The sequence below is a fragment of the Geotrypetes seraphini genome, chromosome 7 (assembly GCF_902459505.1).
Source record: "Geotrypetes seraphini chromosome 7, aGeoSer1.1, whole genome shotgun sequence".
NCBI lineage: Eukaryota > Metazoa > Chordata > Amphibia > Gymnophiona > Dermophiidae > Geotrypetes > Geotrypetes seraphini.
Window position 1 is genome coordinate 117,473,042 of NC_047090.1, and position 18,104 is coordinate 117,491,145.

General features: G+C 44.8%; 1 protein-coding gene across 1 annotated transcript in view; it reads right to left on the minus strand.

Annotated features, from left to right (window-relative positions):
• VPS39 (VPS39 subunit of HOPS complex) overlaps nt 1-15,341 on the minus strand; it is an 81,194-nt gene extending 65,853 nt beyond the window's left edge. Inside the window, exons 1-4 of the mRNA XM_033951426.1 lie at nt 15,106-15,341; nt 2,152-2,217; nt 1,619-1,683; nt 230-272 (exon numbers count right to left, since the gene is read on the minus strand). Coding sequence (XP_033807317.1) covers nt 230-272; nt 1,619-1,683; nt 2,152-2,217; nt 15,106-15,178 — 247 coding nt within the window. The 5' untranslated portion in view covers nt 15,179-15,341. The remainder of the gene's footprint in view (nt 1-229; nt 273-1,618; nt 1,684-2,151; nt 2,218-15,105) is intronic.
• Between the last annotated feature and the right edge of the window lie 2,763 nt (nt 15,342-18,104).

Here is an 18,104-nt window from a genome sequence, read left to right on the forward strand (position 1 = left end):
GTGCGTCACTCATACCTATACAGGCTCAAGGCGACTGTAAAGAGAGGTAAGAGGGAGAGGAAGGGGAGAGAAAAAGAGGGGAGAGAGGAGGATGGGAAAGGGAGAGAAGATAAGGTAAAGGAGATTAAGTATCGAACAGATGCAAGTCCATGAGAAGCAGAAAAAACCACAAAACTGGAGCGCAACTCTGTTTCACAACTACAAAATGATAAGACACTTCTGTACTTACCTAACAAACTGACAAGGATTTTAAACTGAGGAACAACATGGATCTGAAAAACAAAAGAACATAAGAACAGCCTTACTGGGTCAGATCAATGGTCCATCAAGTTCAGTAGCCCATTCTCACAGTGGCCAATCCAGGTCACTGGTACCTGGCCAAATCCCAAAGAGTAGCAACATTCCATGCTACCGATCCAGGGCAAGGCATTTCATTATGTTAAAAGCCTGGCATTTTAGATTGCAATGCATAGAGAACTGATAAAGGGATACAGAACACTAAAATGGATTTCCAATTTGAAAAGAAAAGTCCATCAATCCTTCTGAAGGCTCTAGCAGTCTGCACAACAAAAATACCATCTAAGCTAGGGATCTCAAAGTCCCTCCTTGAGGGCCGCAATCCAGTCGGGTTTTCAGGATTTCCCCAATGAATATGCACGAGATCTATGTGCTTGCACTGCTTTCAATGCATATTCATTGGGGAAATCCTGAAAACCCGACTGGATTGCGGCCCTCAAGGAGGGACTTTGAGATCCCTGAAGCTGTACTGAAATATCTTTTTGCTCGTACACACAAGTCAAATTTTTCAACTCGAATCCGTTTAAGACACCCAATAAAAGCACAGCGATTTCTCCTTTAACTTTTCACAACAGAGAAACCTCCATTCGTAGGAGTTCTTTGTTACAAGAAACTGCTTTTATCTATTTTCCACACCAAGACTTTCCAGTTAATCTAAACAAACAAGTTTCAGGCTAAGTCCAAGAAAAAATAGTTTGCCTGCCCTGCTAGATTATTTGTTTATATTCATTGTACACTATTTTGATGAGAATCAAAATCATTTTTAAAAATAAAATACACAAAAACAACACAGACAATGGAATAAAACCAAAAACAATACATAATAAAGGTAAAAAGAAATATACAGAAGTAAAATAAAGAACCAGTGAAGCTCCAGTCTCATTTGACCCATCACCACAATTACACCTACGAGAAAAGTCACTTATATAATTTATATTGATCTGTTCTTTGCCTTGCCTAGTTCTCAAGTTAGATCACAAATGGATTTGGGCCTATACTTGTAGACCTCTTTTTTTCAAAGAAAACTGAGCTGAACAGACCCAACCTGGTACTGCTGTACTGGATCATACAACTTGTCTGAAAAGCCCTTATTACTTTCTCAAATAAGTACAAAGCCCATTTGCTAAGTCTAAGACATTTACTCACATTTCTCAGAATAAGAATAATGCAAAATGACTATCCAGCTTTACTCTGCAGAAGTTTAAGTGACCCATGGTGTGGAGACTTATCACCAACTCTTGTCATCGCCATAGACTATTCTTGAAATATATGTTTTTAAAAAAACCCTGTAAAGTATTTCAGCTCAAACATCATGACCTACCTGCTGAATCTTCTTAGAGAAATTCTTGTTGGATTTCTCCAATGTAACTTCAAATTGATTACAGCCTGTCAAGCAAGGAGAAACTGTAGTTAAGAAATCTTTAGCCCCTGTCGCAGCCACACTTAAAAGATACTGTTTTAAATCTTACCACATATATTTGACTATAAGCCGATATATTTTATCCTTCCCCCCCCCCCAAAAGATAAAAATCGGGATCTTGTTGGTTTAAAAGTCAATTCTCTCTCCTATACCCTTCCTTGGTGACTGGCACTGTTAACCAGTATTTGTCTCTCGCTCCCCATCTCACCCCACCCCCACGATGACTGCCATTTTGCTTGCCAGTACATCCTTACTGCTGCTACTGACAGTAAAGTTACAGCAAGCTAGGTCCTTCAACACCTTTGCCCATCCTTATGAATTACTAAAGTTATAAACTAGGCTACATGAAAGATATTATCTAAAATTACACATTCAAATCAACTTAACATCACTGATCATTTTCTTTCCCAGCCCGGTCTTGTGTTATAACTCACCTGGGACTTTCTTAATCTGGTACAGAAGCAGATGCCCCTGTCTGGTGCCAACAAGAAGCCATTCTTCTGTAACAAAACAGATAAAAGACCACTTTAACTAAAATTTAATTGGCTCCCCCTCAATCCAAACTACCTCAGAAGTCTCAAGCATTTTTGAATGAAGCACACTCTAGTGGGGAGAGTTGACCTTGAAACAAGCTCTTTGGCAAAACATGGATTCATGTCAGCAGAAATAGGCCCCCAATACGAATGCAGATAAGTGCCCTCTTTTCTCTTTAAAAAGCACATATAGTAAATATAAAATACAAAAAGCTAAAAAGATGGAATATGGCTAAAAGGATATATCTAAAAAGTTGAATATGCTATCACATATGGACTAATGAAGAGATACGGTGATTATACACTTCTACAGACATTGCTTTGAGAGCGTCACCTCCGACGGTCCTTAAAAGTTTTTTTCAATTAATCTAACACATTTTTGTGAATAAGCAATTGTGTGAGTGGATTTAGTCACATAATATACATCACATATCCAAAGTACATCACCTAAAAGAAAGAAAAAAAAGTCTGACCATCCAGGAACCACCATAGACAAATTAGTGATAAAATCCGCAGGTTAGAAAAAGAGGTATTGTTGTACAAACAAACTGGGCAATTTTTTCATCAAACTCTTCTTTCCACCTGACTGAAAACCCACACTTCATTAATATAGTTCAGTTACTGAGACCAGGATACAGTCCATCAAGCAGAGCAAATGTTGCAGGGAAACTGCAAGATAAAGGGTATGACAGAGAAAAGAAGCACTGTACAACAGGTTTAGAGGGTGAAATTGTTAACCTAAGTTTTGATGGTTGGAGTAATGTCCACAATGATTCTTTTGTATGTTTCTATAAGAACAGAAGAAGGGAATGTCTTTCTTGCTGAAATAATTTATATCTCATACACATACAGCAGAATACTTACAAGTAGCAGCAGCAGCAGCAAAAACTACAGTGGTGCCTCACACAACGAACTTAATTCGTTCCAGGAGCAAGTTTGTTATGCGAAAAGTTCGTTATGTGAAACGCGTTTTCCCATAACAATACATGTTAAAAAAAATAATTCGTTCTGTAGCATAAAATATGCTAAGATGACATAAAAAAAGATAAATTTTTGGTTATTATTTTTATTTAGATACATCTAAAAACATAATTGTTTTTTAAAACAACACACATTTTTTAAATTTAAAGACAGACTAAGTAGAGTCTAATTTTACAGTGAGAGGGCAGAGTCTCAGCGGCAAAAACTGGGACTTAACTGTTCATTTTTTTTTTTTTTTCTACCGTGTTTCCCCGATGATAAGGCAGGGCCATCAAATAAGACAGCCCCCCCTTTTTAGAAAAAAATGTAAAATAAGGCACCCCCCCGCAAATAAGCCACCCACCGATACCTGCGCTTACCCGAATCGGGTGGTACGGTGGGTGACTCCGTGTGGTCCCTGGCACCCCCGACACGATCGGGGCAAGAGGGAGCTCAAGCCCTCTTGCCCCCCCGACTCCCCGACACGATCGGGGCAAGAGGGAGCTCAAGCCCTCTTGCCCCCCGACTCCCCGACACGATCGGGGCAAAAGGGAGCTCAAGCCCTCTTGCCCCCCCGACTCCCCGACACGATCGGGGCAAAAGGGAGCCCAAGCCCTCTTGCCCCGCCAATTCCCCAACTCCCCGACAATATCGGGCCAGGAGGGAGCCCAAGTCCTCCTGGCCACGGCGACCCCCTAACCCCACCCTGCACTACATTACGGGCAGGAGGGATCCCAGGCCCTCCTGCCCTCGACGCAAACCCCCCCCCCCCCCAACGACCGCCCCCCCCCAAGAACCTCCGACCGCCCCCCCAGCCGACCCGCGACCCCCCGGGCCGACCCCCACGACACCCCCAACCCCCTTCCCCGTACCTTTCTGTAGTTGGCCGGACAGACGGTAGCCAAACCCGCCTGTCCGGCAGGCAGCCATCGACGGAATGAGGCCGGATTGGCCCATCCGTCCCAAAGCTCCGCCTACTGGTGGGGCCTAAGGCGCCTGGGCCAATCAGAATAGGCCCGGGAGCCTTAGGTCCCTCCTGGGGGCAGGGCCTGAGGCACATGGTCGGGTTGGGCCCATGTGCCTCAGGCCCCGCCCCCAGGAGGGACCTAAGGCTCCCGGGCCTATTCTGATTGGCCCAGGTGCCTTAGGCCCCACCAGTAGGCGGAGCTTTGGGACGGATGGGCCAATCCGGCCTCATTCCGTCGTTGGCTGCCTGCCGGACAGGCGGGTTTGGCTCCCGTCTGTCCGGCCAACTACAGAAAGGTACGGGGAAGGGGGTTGGGGGTGTCGTGGGGGTCGGCCAGGGGGGTCGCGGGTCGGCTGGGGGGGCGGTCGGAGGTTCTTGGGGGGGGGGCGGTCGTTGGGGGGAGGGGGGGTTTGCGTCGAGGGCAGGAGGGCCTGGGATCCCTCCTGCCCGTAATGTAGTGCAGGGTGGGGTTAGGGGGTCGCCGTGGCCAGGAGGACTTGGGCTCCCTCCTGGCCCGATATTGTGTGGGGAGTTGGGGAATCGGCGGGGCAAGAGGGCTTGGGCTCCTTTTTGCCCCGATCGTGTCGGGGAGTCGGGGGGGCAAGAGGGAACCAGGCGGAGAGAGGGCAGTTAAGCGCAGTGCCTGCGCGGAAGGATGCAGCTCGGGCGACTTCGTTGTGTGAAACGAAGTTCGTTGTACGGATCAAGACATAAAGTTCGTTGTGCGCAGCGTTCGCTGTGCGAGGCGTCCGTTATGCGAGGCACCACTGTATACAGTTGGAGATCATTACAATTTACTAATGAAGCACTACAGAGCTAAGGTTTGTTGCGTTTCTCTCACCTGCCACAAACAGACAAAAAAAAAAAAAAAAAAGGACATGAACTCATCCTGAAAGAGCACAAAGAATACCAACAGGAGAACGTCAGAAGTGGCAAGACTCAAACTTTACTAGAAGCTACACTCTGAAAGTACTCAATCTTCAAAGTCTGTAAAACCATCCATGGAAGAGGCTGAAGGGCATATCTTCTGATAGTTGAGCTCTTCTGCTACGAACGAAAGGTAGGAAATAGAAACCCTACAGAAGAAAACTAGGAAGAAAAAAAGAGTGGACCAAAGAATTTCCAGCATTTGAGGATAAAAACTATTTTTAAATGATAAAGTACCCACTTTAAAAAGACTCAACACAGGGCCTTGTTTTGGTGGAGGAACAGCCCACCTCAGGAGTCAAAAATACTCTGTTGAATGTGTTATAAATATACTGTATAAGGAGCAGTTGTAGCGACATCCAACATGAAACATCCACCAAGCAGCAATAATTCAGTTGCAAAACATGGGAAATAGCATCAAACGCATTATGCATACGTCCCCTGCCCCACCCCACCCCACCCTGGTCTTCTCTTAAAAGGGGGTTCCACATATAGGTTTGTTCCAATCCAAAGAGAATGGATTGTTTTCTGGGCATTTTGGGTTTATTCTTTTGCACTTGACTTCACAGTCTCCATGCATGGACTGGTGGTTCAAGTAACTAGAAAAAGTATAGCCCAGTGGTCTCCATAGCCTCCAAAGTCCTCTATTGCAGCCCTCAAAGTTGCCTGAAATGCTCTTCAAATACTGCAAATGTGTTCATTTCAACCTTGCCCACTTGATATAGTAACTGCAAACAATCTCAAAGTGTGTCACTCAGGGATGACATTTAAGGAATTTGCTACTGTTGACAATCCAAAATAAAGGGAGTTTTTAAAACACATCCTTGCAGTGTTGTAGAATCTATATTAGTATTATTAATGTTTACCTTATTTCCCCATATATAGGCCGCAGCCTAAACATGGGTTTTATAAACCCATGTATGGGGCGCAGCCTAGTTATATGGGGTGGCCTATATAAAAATTTTAAGTCATCCCATCCACCCCCCAGTACCTTTTTTGGAAGCCCCCTAGCTGGCACGTGGCTCGGGTCTCCAGCAGTGCAGGGCAGCCATGATCTCTTTGGCATCCAGCCTGCACCCACACTGCTTGCTGAGTGGCTGAGGTCAGTTCTCACGAGTCTTGCGAGTCCTGCAAGAGCTGACGTCAGCCATTCAGCGGACGGTGCAGGGGCAGGCCGGATGCCAAAGAGATTGCGGCTGCTCTGTACCACTGGAGACCCGAGTCGCGTGCCAATGAGGGGGCTTCCGAAAAAGGTAGAGGGGGTGGGGTGGCTTCCAAAAAAGGTACTGGGGGGTGGGGGGCATGAATGAAAAAGGCAGGGGAGGTACCGGAAGATAAGCCGCGGCTAATACCATGGGGCTGCTTATCTTCCAGTTTTAAAAAACATAGGCCGCCCTTTTCTGCAGCCTATACATACATGGGTGTGGCTTATATGCGGGGAAATACAGTAATGCCAAGTCTGAACAAGCAGGTCAAAGCAGTTTACAAAAATTAGTGGTATGTGTAAGCTTGAAATCTTTTGGTGGCCCTCAGAACTTTCTCGTATTCACACTGCGGCCTTTAATATGAAAAAGGCCGGAGATCACTGCTGTAGTCCCTCATGAGCATAAACCCAAATACAACACAGATTCCAGGGCATCAATGCCGGTACCTTTATTTCTCACAGCACAGATGATTTTCTCTATTATTTCCGAATACAATTCAAACTCCTCTTACTGACCTACAAGTGCACTCACTCAGCTGCCCCTCACTATCTCTCTTCACTTATCTCCCCCTGGTAAGTCCCTCCTATCTGTGCCCTTTTCCTCCTCTGCCAACTCCAGACTCCGTCCATGCTATCTTGCTGCACCGTATGCTTGGAACAATCAGCCCAAATCCCTACAGCGGGCTCCGTCTCTGGCAGTGTTCAAGGCACAGTTAAAAGCCCACCTCTTTGAGAGTGCTTTTGACTCCTAACTCCTCTCACCTTGGGTTCGACACCCCCATACCTATATATCATATCTGTCTGTCCAAATTAGATTGTAAGCTCTTCCGAGCAGGGATCTTCTATAAATGTAAAAATGTACAGCGCTGCATACACTTTTCAGCCCTATATAAGTGATTAGTAGTAGTATTATGACAATCTGGAAAATGTACTTGTATTTAATGCTACGTTTGTTTCTTCTATGTGCACAAGTACAAGGCACACAATCAGGATCTCCTTGCTCATGGATGAGCTTTGGGAGAATTGCCCAACTGCAGGGTAGGAAAAAGGAAAAAAAATCAATGTTTTAAAAAAGGGAAAATTGATTTTTTTAAAAAATGTAAATTGGATTATTTTAAATAAAATGCTGTTTTGAGGAAAAAAAATCTATCTAAAGATCGTTTCTATTTAAGATACATTATAGTCCAAAAGTTATTCATCATGAAATATGAATTAGTTTTGAATTATGTAGCATGAGGCTGTATATTCATGTAATGTTTAACCATGCCCCCCCTTTATGAAGCCGTATTAGGCTTTTTTAATGCCAGCCACGGCAGTAAAAGCTCCGACACTCACAGGAATCCCTATGAGCGTTGAAGTTAATACCACCACAGCCAGTGATAAAGCCTAATGTGGCTTCATAAAAGGGGCATAAATTTCTGGGTAAATGAATTCCATTAATCTGTTCATAATATCTAGGGCAATTTTTCTTTCTAGAAGGTATTATCAGAGATGCTTGGTTCTGCATGACTCAAATCTGTGAACTTGTGTCTGCAGAAATAATATGCTGCTTCTTCACAGCAAAAATCCTTCTTTAGAAAAACCATGATATAAATCGTGTCTTTCTGACTAATAATAATTTTATTCTTATATACCGCCATACCAAAAAAGTTCTAGGCGGTTCACAACAAGGTGAGCTAATACTTGGGATACAGATAAAATACAAATTAGAATAATGGACTTAAAAACAGATAAAGACGGAAAGCATTTACAATATAATGCAGAAAATACTGGCATGGCAGGGAAAGAAGTAATACATAGAACAGATAAAATATATCAAGTTGAATATAAGGAACTTGATTGAAAGGGTAAGTTAGATGTACATCTCCTTATGAGTGGCATGAAGTGACATGGGTAGGGGTAGGCTAGATGCACTTCTCTTTACGAGAAGCTTGGAGCGATATGAGAACCAAAACTATACCAGGGTACACCTGGCGGGGCCTCCGCGTGTGCGGATCGCCGGACTTGATGGACCTAGGGTCTGTTCTGGAGATGGCGCTTCTTATGTTCTTATGAAAAAATGAAGCAGAATGCATTAAGATACCAACCTATCAAAGAGTTGAATCATTTAAACCAAATCTACCCTGCCTTACTGGGTCAGACCATCTGGCCCAGTAACCTATTAACAACAGTTGCCAGGACAGGTCCAAATTCCTGGCAGAGTCTCAAAAAGTACTAAGATTCCATGCTACCAATCCCAGGGATAAGCAGTAGCTTTACCCAGGTCTTCCTTAACTGTTTATGGACTTTTCCTCCAGGAATTTGTCCAAACCTGTTTTAAAACCCAGCTACATGGAATGCTTTTACTACTTGCTCTGGCAATGAGTTCCACAGATTAACAATACATTCCAGAGCTTTGATAACTCATATGGTGTATCTGAACTTCAATGATTCAGCTCTCTTTAGCAGAAAATTTTCCTTTTCTTCATGGTACCTGGTTCACAACAGCTCCTTTTCTCTCCTGAGGTGTAGTGCCATGTTGGCACCATAAACACCGAGTGACTATATTAAATGAAAATATAGCAGGGGAAAACACCCTCCAGGAATTCAAGACAAAGTTAGACAAGTTCCTGCTAAACCAGAACGTACACAGGTAAGGCTAGACTCAGGGCACTGGGCTTTGACCTAAGGGCCGCCGCAGGAGCAGACTGCTGGGCACGATGGACCACTGGTCTGACCCAGCAGCGGTAATTCTTATGTTCTTAGGATTTCAGATCTCTATCTGGAAACCCAGAACTGGATTTTTCTTAATTAAACTCATGGGCCACTTCGCTCAGGCACAGAGCTTACTTATGAAGGCCACAAGATTCTTTGTTTCTAGGATTACTCTGCTAAAGTGGCCATGGCCAGGTGGGAATGTGTGCCTATTTATTCTGTCCTGGTGACCAAGAAGATTCGCTTTTCACTGTTAGTCCCTGCGAGGCAGCGAGTGCATTCTGAGGGATGTGACTTGTTTTTTTTAAACCACCCGTCAGGCTCAGGACTTTCTAAATACTCTGGGTGCTGGTCCCACTCCGCCCTGACTCAGAGGACCCAGGCCCTATTTTGGTGTTGAGATCTATGTTAGAAGACTTTAATGACACAGCAGCTTTTGCTGTTGGAAATTCCTCATCTATGAACTTCTTTGAGTTTTTGACTATTTTTATTGTCAGGCCCAGATGTGCTCACGCTTTTGGTTCTCTTTCACAGTTTTGTTACAAGTTGGGTATTAATATTCTGCTCCTTAATATTCTTGACCTCTTAGGGGGCAAGCGGACACCATTAGTGACACCTTGAGCTTGTTTAAACTCATGGGCCAGATGCATAATGCTCTGATACCATGTTAAAAAAATACTGTGGTAAGAGTGATTTTCTTTTACAGGGCTACATAGAAACATAGAAAAAATATAGAAACATAGAAAATGAAGGGCAGAAAAGGGCCACGGCCCATCTAGTCTGCCCACACTAATGGCCCACCCCCTAACTACCTCCATGAAGAGATCCCACATGCCAATCCCATCTTTTCTTAAAATCTGGCACGCTGCTGGCCTCAATTACCTGTTGTGGAAGATTATTCCAGCGGTCAACCACCCTTTCGGTGAAGAAATATTTTCTGGTGTCGCCATGAAATTTCCCGCCCCTGATTTTCAACGGATGCCCTCTTGTTGCCGTGGGTCCTTTAAGGAAAAAGAGATCCTCTTCCACCTCGATACGGCCCGTGACATATTTGAACGTCTCGATCATGTCTCCCCTCTCTCTGCGTTCCTCGAGTGAGTACAGCTGCAACTTACCCAGTCATTCCTCATACAGGAGATCCTTGAGTCCTGAGACCATCCTACGCACAAACAAATAGCATGCAAATCATATGCATGCTATTTGGTCAGAATAGCCCTGTAAAAGAGGGGAGGAACTGTGCCTGGCGCTTGCTCAGAAGAGCAATTACTGGGCACAGCTCCTCCTCCTGCCTACAGTCGCTGCTCTCCTCCTCTGCCCAGATGGCAGCAAGCTGGCAAAGGGAGAGCGGCAGCTGCTAGCTCAGCTGATTGGGGCTTCCCCTGCTGGCACTGGAGAAGCCCCGATCAGCTGGGGTTTATTTTGTTTTTTAATGGGCACAGCTGTTGTGCATGTGTAACAGGGGAAGCCCCAATCAGCTGAGCCACTTCCACAGAGCCTTCCAACGCTCCTTCCTGCCTCCACCACAGCCATTAGCAAGCCCTCCAAACCCTTATCCTGCTGCTACCACTGATGAACTCCCCCCTCTCACTATCTAGTGGGCTGAGCAACCCCCCAGCTCAAGGGTCTGCCCATCCATTCCCCTACCTGGCCTAATGGGTTGGGACTCCCCTGACACCCCTCAATCCCCAAACCTTCTATTGAAGAGTGGCAGGAGGGATGCCCACTCCCTCCTTCCTCTTTAAAATGGCAGTCCTGCCTGGTGCATCTTGGGATGCACTGGAAGGGACTTAAATACCATATAAGGGGTATTTAGGCCCTTCTCAATTCATCCCAGGATGATCCGGGCAGGGGCAGAGCTGCCATTTTGAAGAGGTTGGCCTTGAGGCAAGAGGGTGTGACCTTCCGTACAGGCAGGTGGGAGTCAGGGGGTCCCGGCTTGTACAGCCAGGTGGGGGGGGGGGTTGAGAGGCCCAGGGAGCAGACCTCTGAGCTGGAGGGTCCAGCCCTGCCCACTAGACCACCAGGCTTTTAGGAGGTTTTGGGGGCTTGACGGGAGCTCATCGGCAGCAGCAGGAGAGTGGGTCAGAGAGCTCAGCAATGGCAGTGGTGGTGGGAGGGGGTATAGGAGATTTCTGCAGAAGATAAAAGTGGGGGATCGGCATGGATTGAGCTCTAGCCTTACTTTACTGTCAGTGTCTGAGCCAATCAGCACTCAAGCACTGACAGGAAAGTAAGGCTACAAGAACTCAAGACCTGTCATTAAAGTTTGTATGCTAAATATAGGCACTCCTTGCTGTGCATTACACATACAGCTCATTTTAATACTAATAAGCTCCTTGTAATGCATTAACACAGGATTCTCGGTGGATGCTACGAGGATCATTAGCAGTCATGGAGAACAGCTTTCCGTGCCAGTAAGACTGCTTTAATGAGTTTTACTGTCATGGAAAGCTTTTGAGCAACAGGGCCACCCTCATGGAAAGGAAGCTCTCCTGTAACAAATCCTGTGATCAACTGCTCTCATTTTTTCCTGGGAAACACTCACTTCTGCTGGTTCATGACCTTAAAAAGTGCTACCAAGTTACCCATGTCCAAGAAGGAAACTTTTTAGCTAGTCCTGGTTTTGAGCTTACATCCCAAAGTAGTGAGGTATGTAGACCTTGATTCTACCCTCTAAAATTAGTACTACAGGTCCCATAATATATCAAAATAAGGTTGCCTGAAATCCAAGACGGTCCTAGAAATCTTCCTCTGGGAAACGGGTAACTCGCAATGCCTTCAGAAGAAAGTGAGAATACAAAGTTTCAGGCTTGCTTTCCCAGACAAACCAAAGGGAGAGAACCCACAGACCCTGCATGGATGGATGAACAGAAGGTCCCTGCATGCAACAACTCCCATGCTGTCTAAAGGCATAAAAGGACAGAACCATACACTGCACAAGCTGATCTCTCCAGATGCTTTAAGGGTCTCTACATATCTTACTGCATTATATATATTGGTAAATACTCCCTCCCCCAAGGGCTGTTCTTATGTCTCCTTACGACATGAAATGTGTCCTGTTTAACAGAAACATATTACTTAGTAGGGAATCTAGAGGGTTTCTACACACACTAACGTTTAAAAAAACCATAAGCCACAGATTCCACTTTGCAAGAAAAGCCTCTCCACAACACACCAAAGAAAGTGAGAAGTTCAGTTTTGAGAATACACTAAACCAGTTCTCAAACCTGTCGTAGGAGGGAACCCTAGGTTTTCAGAATATCTACAGCTCTTTTTTTAGTACACAGCTCTTACGTGTTTAATATACAGCACTGTGTACGTCTAGCAACACTATATAAATAACAAGTAGTAGTGTTATGAATAAGATAGTGAATATGCAAGATAGATTGCCATACCAAGAAGGCAGTGTATGCAAATCTATCTCTTTAATATTCATAATGGATATCCTGAAAACCTGACCAGCTGAGTAAGAGGTTCTCTCCGAATATGAGTTGTGCAGCTGAATTCTGGATGGATTGGAGAGGAGCTTTTCTCCTTTTCCACCAATAGACACAAGAGAAGCACACATTCAATCTTCGTTTCCCCTCCGGTTAGAGCAGGGATCTCAAAGTCCCTCCTCGAGGGCCGCAATCCAGTCGGGTTTTCAGGATTTCCCCAATGAATAGGCATTGAAAGCAGTGCATGCACATAGATCTCATGCATATTCATTGGAGAAATCCTGAAAACCCGACTGGATTGCGGCCCTCGAGGAGGGACTTTGAGACCCGTGGGTTAGAGGTTGCAAACTGAAAAAACACCATGAACACCTTCTCTCACACCAAGCAGCCTTATGGGGTAAAGACCTAGACCAAATGCTTTCGCCCACTACTTACAAGGAATTCAGGAAGCGCCTAAAAACATACATGTTCTTGAAATACCTAGACAACTGACCCATTCTTCTCTCTCCTCTCAATAACGGTCCTCCTGACCTCTTACTCACTCCCTCTTTCCCCACTTAAGTCCAACTATTCTGTACCTTTCTAATCTTTTGTAAACCGCATAGAACTTCACGGTATTGCGGTATATAAACTGTTATTATTCTACCAGGACAGGTTTGGGAATCATTGCACCAAACTGTAGTGCAGGCCTTCTCAACTCAGTCTTTCGGGCACACCAAATCCACAATGAATATGCATGAGATAGACTTGCATACCAAGAAAGAAATGTATGTCAAATGAGGATATCCTGAAAATCCGGATGGTGTGCCCCAAGGACTGGGCTGAGGCCTCTTCAGGTGTATAATGCTCCATACCATCTCTGTACCATTAATAAAACCTGAAACTGCATGCAAGATTTGATTCCAATACCAGTGCCAAAAAAAAACAAACTCCCAAAAAACAGTGATCACAAAAGGAACAAAAAGCATAGGCTTAAGTTGTGTTGGGCTTGAAGAGATAGCAGCCTCCTTAATTGTCATGAATAAGAATATAAGAACATAAGAAACGCCTTCGCTGGATCAGACCCTAGGTCCATCTATTCCGGCAACCGGCACACGCGGAGGCCAAGCCAGGTGCTCCCAGATGGAGACCCTGGTCACCCGTATCCATCGATGTGTTGAAACCCAGAGTCTCCGTCACCACCTCCTCCGGGAGAGCATTCCAAGCGTCCACCACCCGCTGTGTGAAACAGAACTTCCTGACATTTGTCCTGAGCCTGCTGTCCCTCAGCTTTAGTCCATGACCTCTTGTCCGTTTCACTTTTGACAATATGAACAACGATGATTCTTGCTCTATTTTGTCGAATCCTTTCGGTATTTTAAAAGTCTCAATCATATCCCCTCGCAGTCTCCTCCTCTCGAGGGTGAACAGTCCCAGTCTTCCTAGTCGTTCTTTGTAGCTCAAATTTTCCATACCTTTTACTAGTTTTGTGAATGCTAATAATAAATTGGTCCCCACCCCTAAATCTGGCAAACTACATGTAATTCCTAATGTAAAGCTATAAAAATAATTAATAGTCATAGTAAGAATATAGGAAAACCAGCAAAGGTAGACAGAGCACAAATAATTTCATAAGCCATACTTCATCTTTGGGTATCTATAGAGCTGCTGCTTCTGCACCCAAAGGTTGTAGGGTCTGCTCCTTATGACCCTGGGCAAGCCACTTAATCCTCCATTGTCCTGGTACCTGTATGTATGCAAACCACTTTGAATGTGTAACCACAAAATGCAGTATACAAGTCCCATTCCCTTCTTTACTAGAGAGCTGCACAGGGACAGAAATCCCACCCATCCCTGCCCATCCCCGCCAGGATCCTCTCAGTCCCCACCCATCCCCACCAGGATCCTCTCCGTCCCCGCCAGGATCCTCTCAGTCTCCACCCATCCCCGCAAGGAATTACCTCCATCCCTGCCCGTCCCCATAAAAAGCAGCAATTACTTCCGACAGGATCATCAATTCCACAGTTTCTTTTGTGTTTGCGCTGCTGTTTTCCTTGAAGAATCTCTTTGGTGGAACCCTTTTTTTGTTTTCTGTTCAGATAATTAACTTATAAACTCCGTCTTTTACTAAGGCTGACATGTCCATTATATTATATGGACGAACCCTGCTTCCAAAGCCTTCCATCCCTGTGGGAGTCCCGTTGGCCAGAGGGGGGTCCCTGTGGGAGTCCCATGGGTTAAGGGTGGGATTCCCGCAGGACCCCCGCGATCCCTGTTCCTATGCAGACCTCTATTCCTTACACCGCCAAACAGCTTGGTTGGAATGTAACAGTGACACACAAAGATTTCCAGGATGAGATGAGGTAGGGGCAACAAGATAGGGTGTATAAAACCAAAATCATAGAAAATAACTACAAAAACATATAAATATTAAAATCTAAGCAAAGGGGGGGGGGGGTCAAATGTCCTGTTTTCCCCAGCACTGTCAACATCTGTGTGTTATGGAAGTCAAGCTCAATTGCTTGGATCACAGAAAAACTGTTTAAAAAACACATCCGGCTTTATTTGCTAGACGTGAAAAAATAAGAGCCAGCCCTTCAAGACCTCCTAAGCGTGTTTTCTGCTCCTCCAAGCAGGCCTCAACACAGCTCCCCCAGCGCTCCCTGGCCCCTGCGGGCCGCGCTTACCCCAAGCCGCCATGCACTCGATCTGCAGCGGCAGCTTCTCCAGGATCGGCACCGGATCGAAGGCGTCGTGCATGGCGGCGGCAAGTCATCGCCAAGACCCGGATCGCTCGCAGGAAAGAGCCGGCCAGAGAACCTTCAGTCCTCCGCAGCCCCGGAAATCAGCGGCCCCCGGGTGCACAGGACCAAACGCATCTTCGAGTCTGTGTCAGCTGATCTGTCCCTCGCAAGTCATATGACACCTCGCAACGCTCAGCTGCTGGGTTTGCCGGAACAAGGTAAAACCAGGATAGCAGGACTATGATCCAGGATTCTCATTTTACAGAACTGTTTAAAAAAAAAAAAAAAAAGCAAAGCAGAAGAATGTGCAGAAGTTCCCAGGATCGCACGGATCCTGGACTACCTTTACAAGCAGACCTCTTTTTTCTTTTTTTTGCCACAACTGCTATCCGTTTACACTACAGGGAGGTCCTTGCTGACATCTTCATTCCATCAGAAGTTTCAAGTTTATTTGTAATTTGATATACCATTACCGACCATCACAAGTATGTGGTCGGTTTACAATAAAAAAAAATTTAAAAATATGTAAGATATGTAGATATGTAAGGAGTGAGGGATGAAGGGTAAATTTATTTTATATATGGTATAAGGCAGGATCTCAAAGTCCCTCCTTGAGGGCCACAATCCAGTCAGATTTTCAGGATTTCCCCAATGAATATGCATGAGATCTATGTGCATGCACTGCTTTCAATGCATATTCATTGAGGAAATCCTGAAAACCCGACTGGATTGCTGGCCCTCAAGGAGGGACTTTGAGATCCCTGAGTATTGTTTCTAGGATAAGAAAGGGTGGGAGGGGTGGGAGATAAGAGCATATCATTTGTACCATTGAAGATTGTTAAGTGACATAATTATTGTTAATTTGTTTGAATATATTGTTGCACTTATTGTAATTTGGAAAATGAATAAAGAATTGGAAAAAAAAATATGTAAGATATTTAAAATTGCATAAATAGCTAAGGAAAAAAAAAAACCCCAGCTGTAGCTTATCCAGGCAGTGGATAAAAGAAACAGCAACACTTTGGGGTCCTTTTACAAAGGCGCGGTAGCGGTTTAACACATGGAATACCGCGCATTAAACCGCCTGCTGGCTAGTACCTAACGCCTCCATTGACAAGGTGTTAGGATTTTAGGCTGCCCCGGGGGTTAGCGTGTGATGAAATGTCCGACACGCTAACCCCCGTAGTGCGCCTTGATAAAAGGAGCCCTTTGTCATTTCCCAGAAGATTGTATGAATGTTTATTTTATTACTTGTCTATTTTATCATGTATTTGCTTTTATTATGGCTTCATTTTAAATACTGTGTATATAAATTATGTAAATCGTTTAGTTTTTAAACGATATATAAAATTTGTTTAATAAATAAATAATTTAAATAAAAGGTGATTTTTAGTAAACAGGTCAACTTATTTAAACTGATTACTAGGCAAGTGACTTACTCTCCAGTGGCATAATAAAGGGGGGGGAGTGGACCGCCCCAGACACCATCTTGGGGGGGTGCCAGCACCTCTTCACCCCCTCCACGCCACACTTGAACCCTCCCTTCCCCAGCCCCCACTGATTTAAATCTTTTCCAGCACAAGCAACTTTTCCAGCCAATTGCTCATGCCCGCCTGGCTCCCCTCTGAAATCACTTCCAGGTGGTGGGGCCAGGAAGTGACAGCAGAAGGAAAGCCAACACCAGCACGAGCAACAGGCCAGAGAAGCTGCTCACGTTGGTGAAGATTTAAAGAGGTTTGGGGGAGGGGAGGGAGGCACAAGGAAGAAGGAGCAAGGGGTGCAGAGGAGGGAGCAGGGGGTACCACTGCCCTGAGTGCTTCCTACCATTGCTAGGCCACTGTTACTGTCTTTTAAACAGTGCAGTAGAATGTAGCCATGGGGAGTAAAAGGGCAACTGCTCTGGGTCCCAAGGCTCTAGGGGGGCCCCTGTGGACTGGCACGTTTTCCTTCATCTATTCTGAACCGCTGCCTGCAACTCCTCTCCCTGCTTTCTTTCTGCCGTGGTCCACCAAGTTAGATTGTAAGCTGTGCCTAGCAGGGACCGTCTATTAAATGTCAAAATGTACAGCACTGCGTACACCTTTCAATGCTATATGTGATAAGTAGTAGTAGTAGTATATGTGCATCACATATATTTTTGTACTGTATTCAGAGGTGTAGCCATAAAGCTGATTTGGGGGGAGGGGCTGGAGCCCAAAATCTAATCTAATCTTCGGTTTATATACCGGGTCATCTCCCAATGGAGCTCGACTCGGTTCACATATAATTAAGACTATAGCAAAAAAACATGAGAGAAATAAGAACTATAGTATTATCATTTCATCGAGACTGTAGTTAAACCATTTAAAAATTGCGAGAACAAATTTTTCAGGGATTTATGAAATAATTATAGCTGGCCTATAAGCCTAATGGAGTCAGGGAGTTCATTCCAGATCTTTACAAACTTGAATGCTTGGGAAGTCAAGTCTGTTAGCTGTCAACTGCTAGACTGCCATGAGGATTGGATATTCAACTGGTCAGTTTTCATCACTATGCCATAGGAAAACCTTTATTGGCAAGCTATAAGTTGGCATGCGATTCAGAGATGGCAGTATGGCATCGAGCCATCATTAAGAAGTTGAAGAAACTACACAAAGAATATTTGTCCCCTAAAGAAACACAGAATTTGTCAATAAGAAGATGATACATTAAAAAAGGCCACGCAGTTAAACTGGGTGGCCACTAACAGTGGGCGACATCAAAGCCTGCAAGGGGGTTTTTGTTATTTAGGATGGGTAAAAGGTATAGGAGTCAAAGGGATAGCAACAAGGGATCGTTTTGATTGGAGGGTAATAGGAGTGAGGGGATTGGGGGAAAGAAAGAAAGGGGTGGAGTTTCCCTAGGTGAAGAGAGAAAGAAATTGGCGGCCAAAGTTATAGAGTCAACAGAGAAAAGGGGAGAGT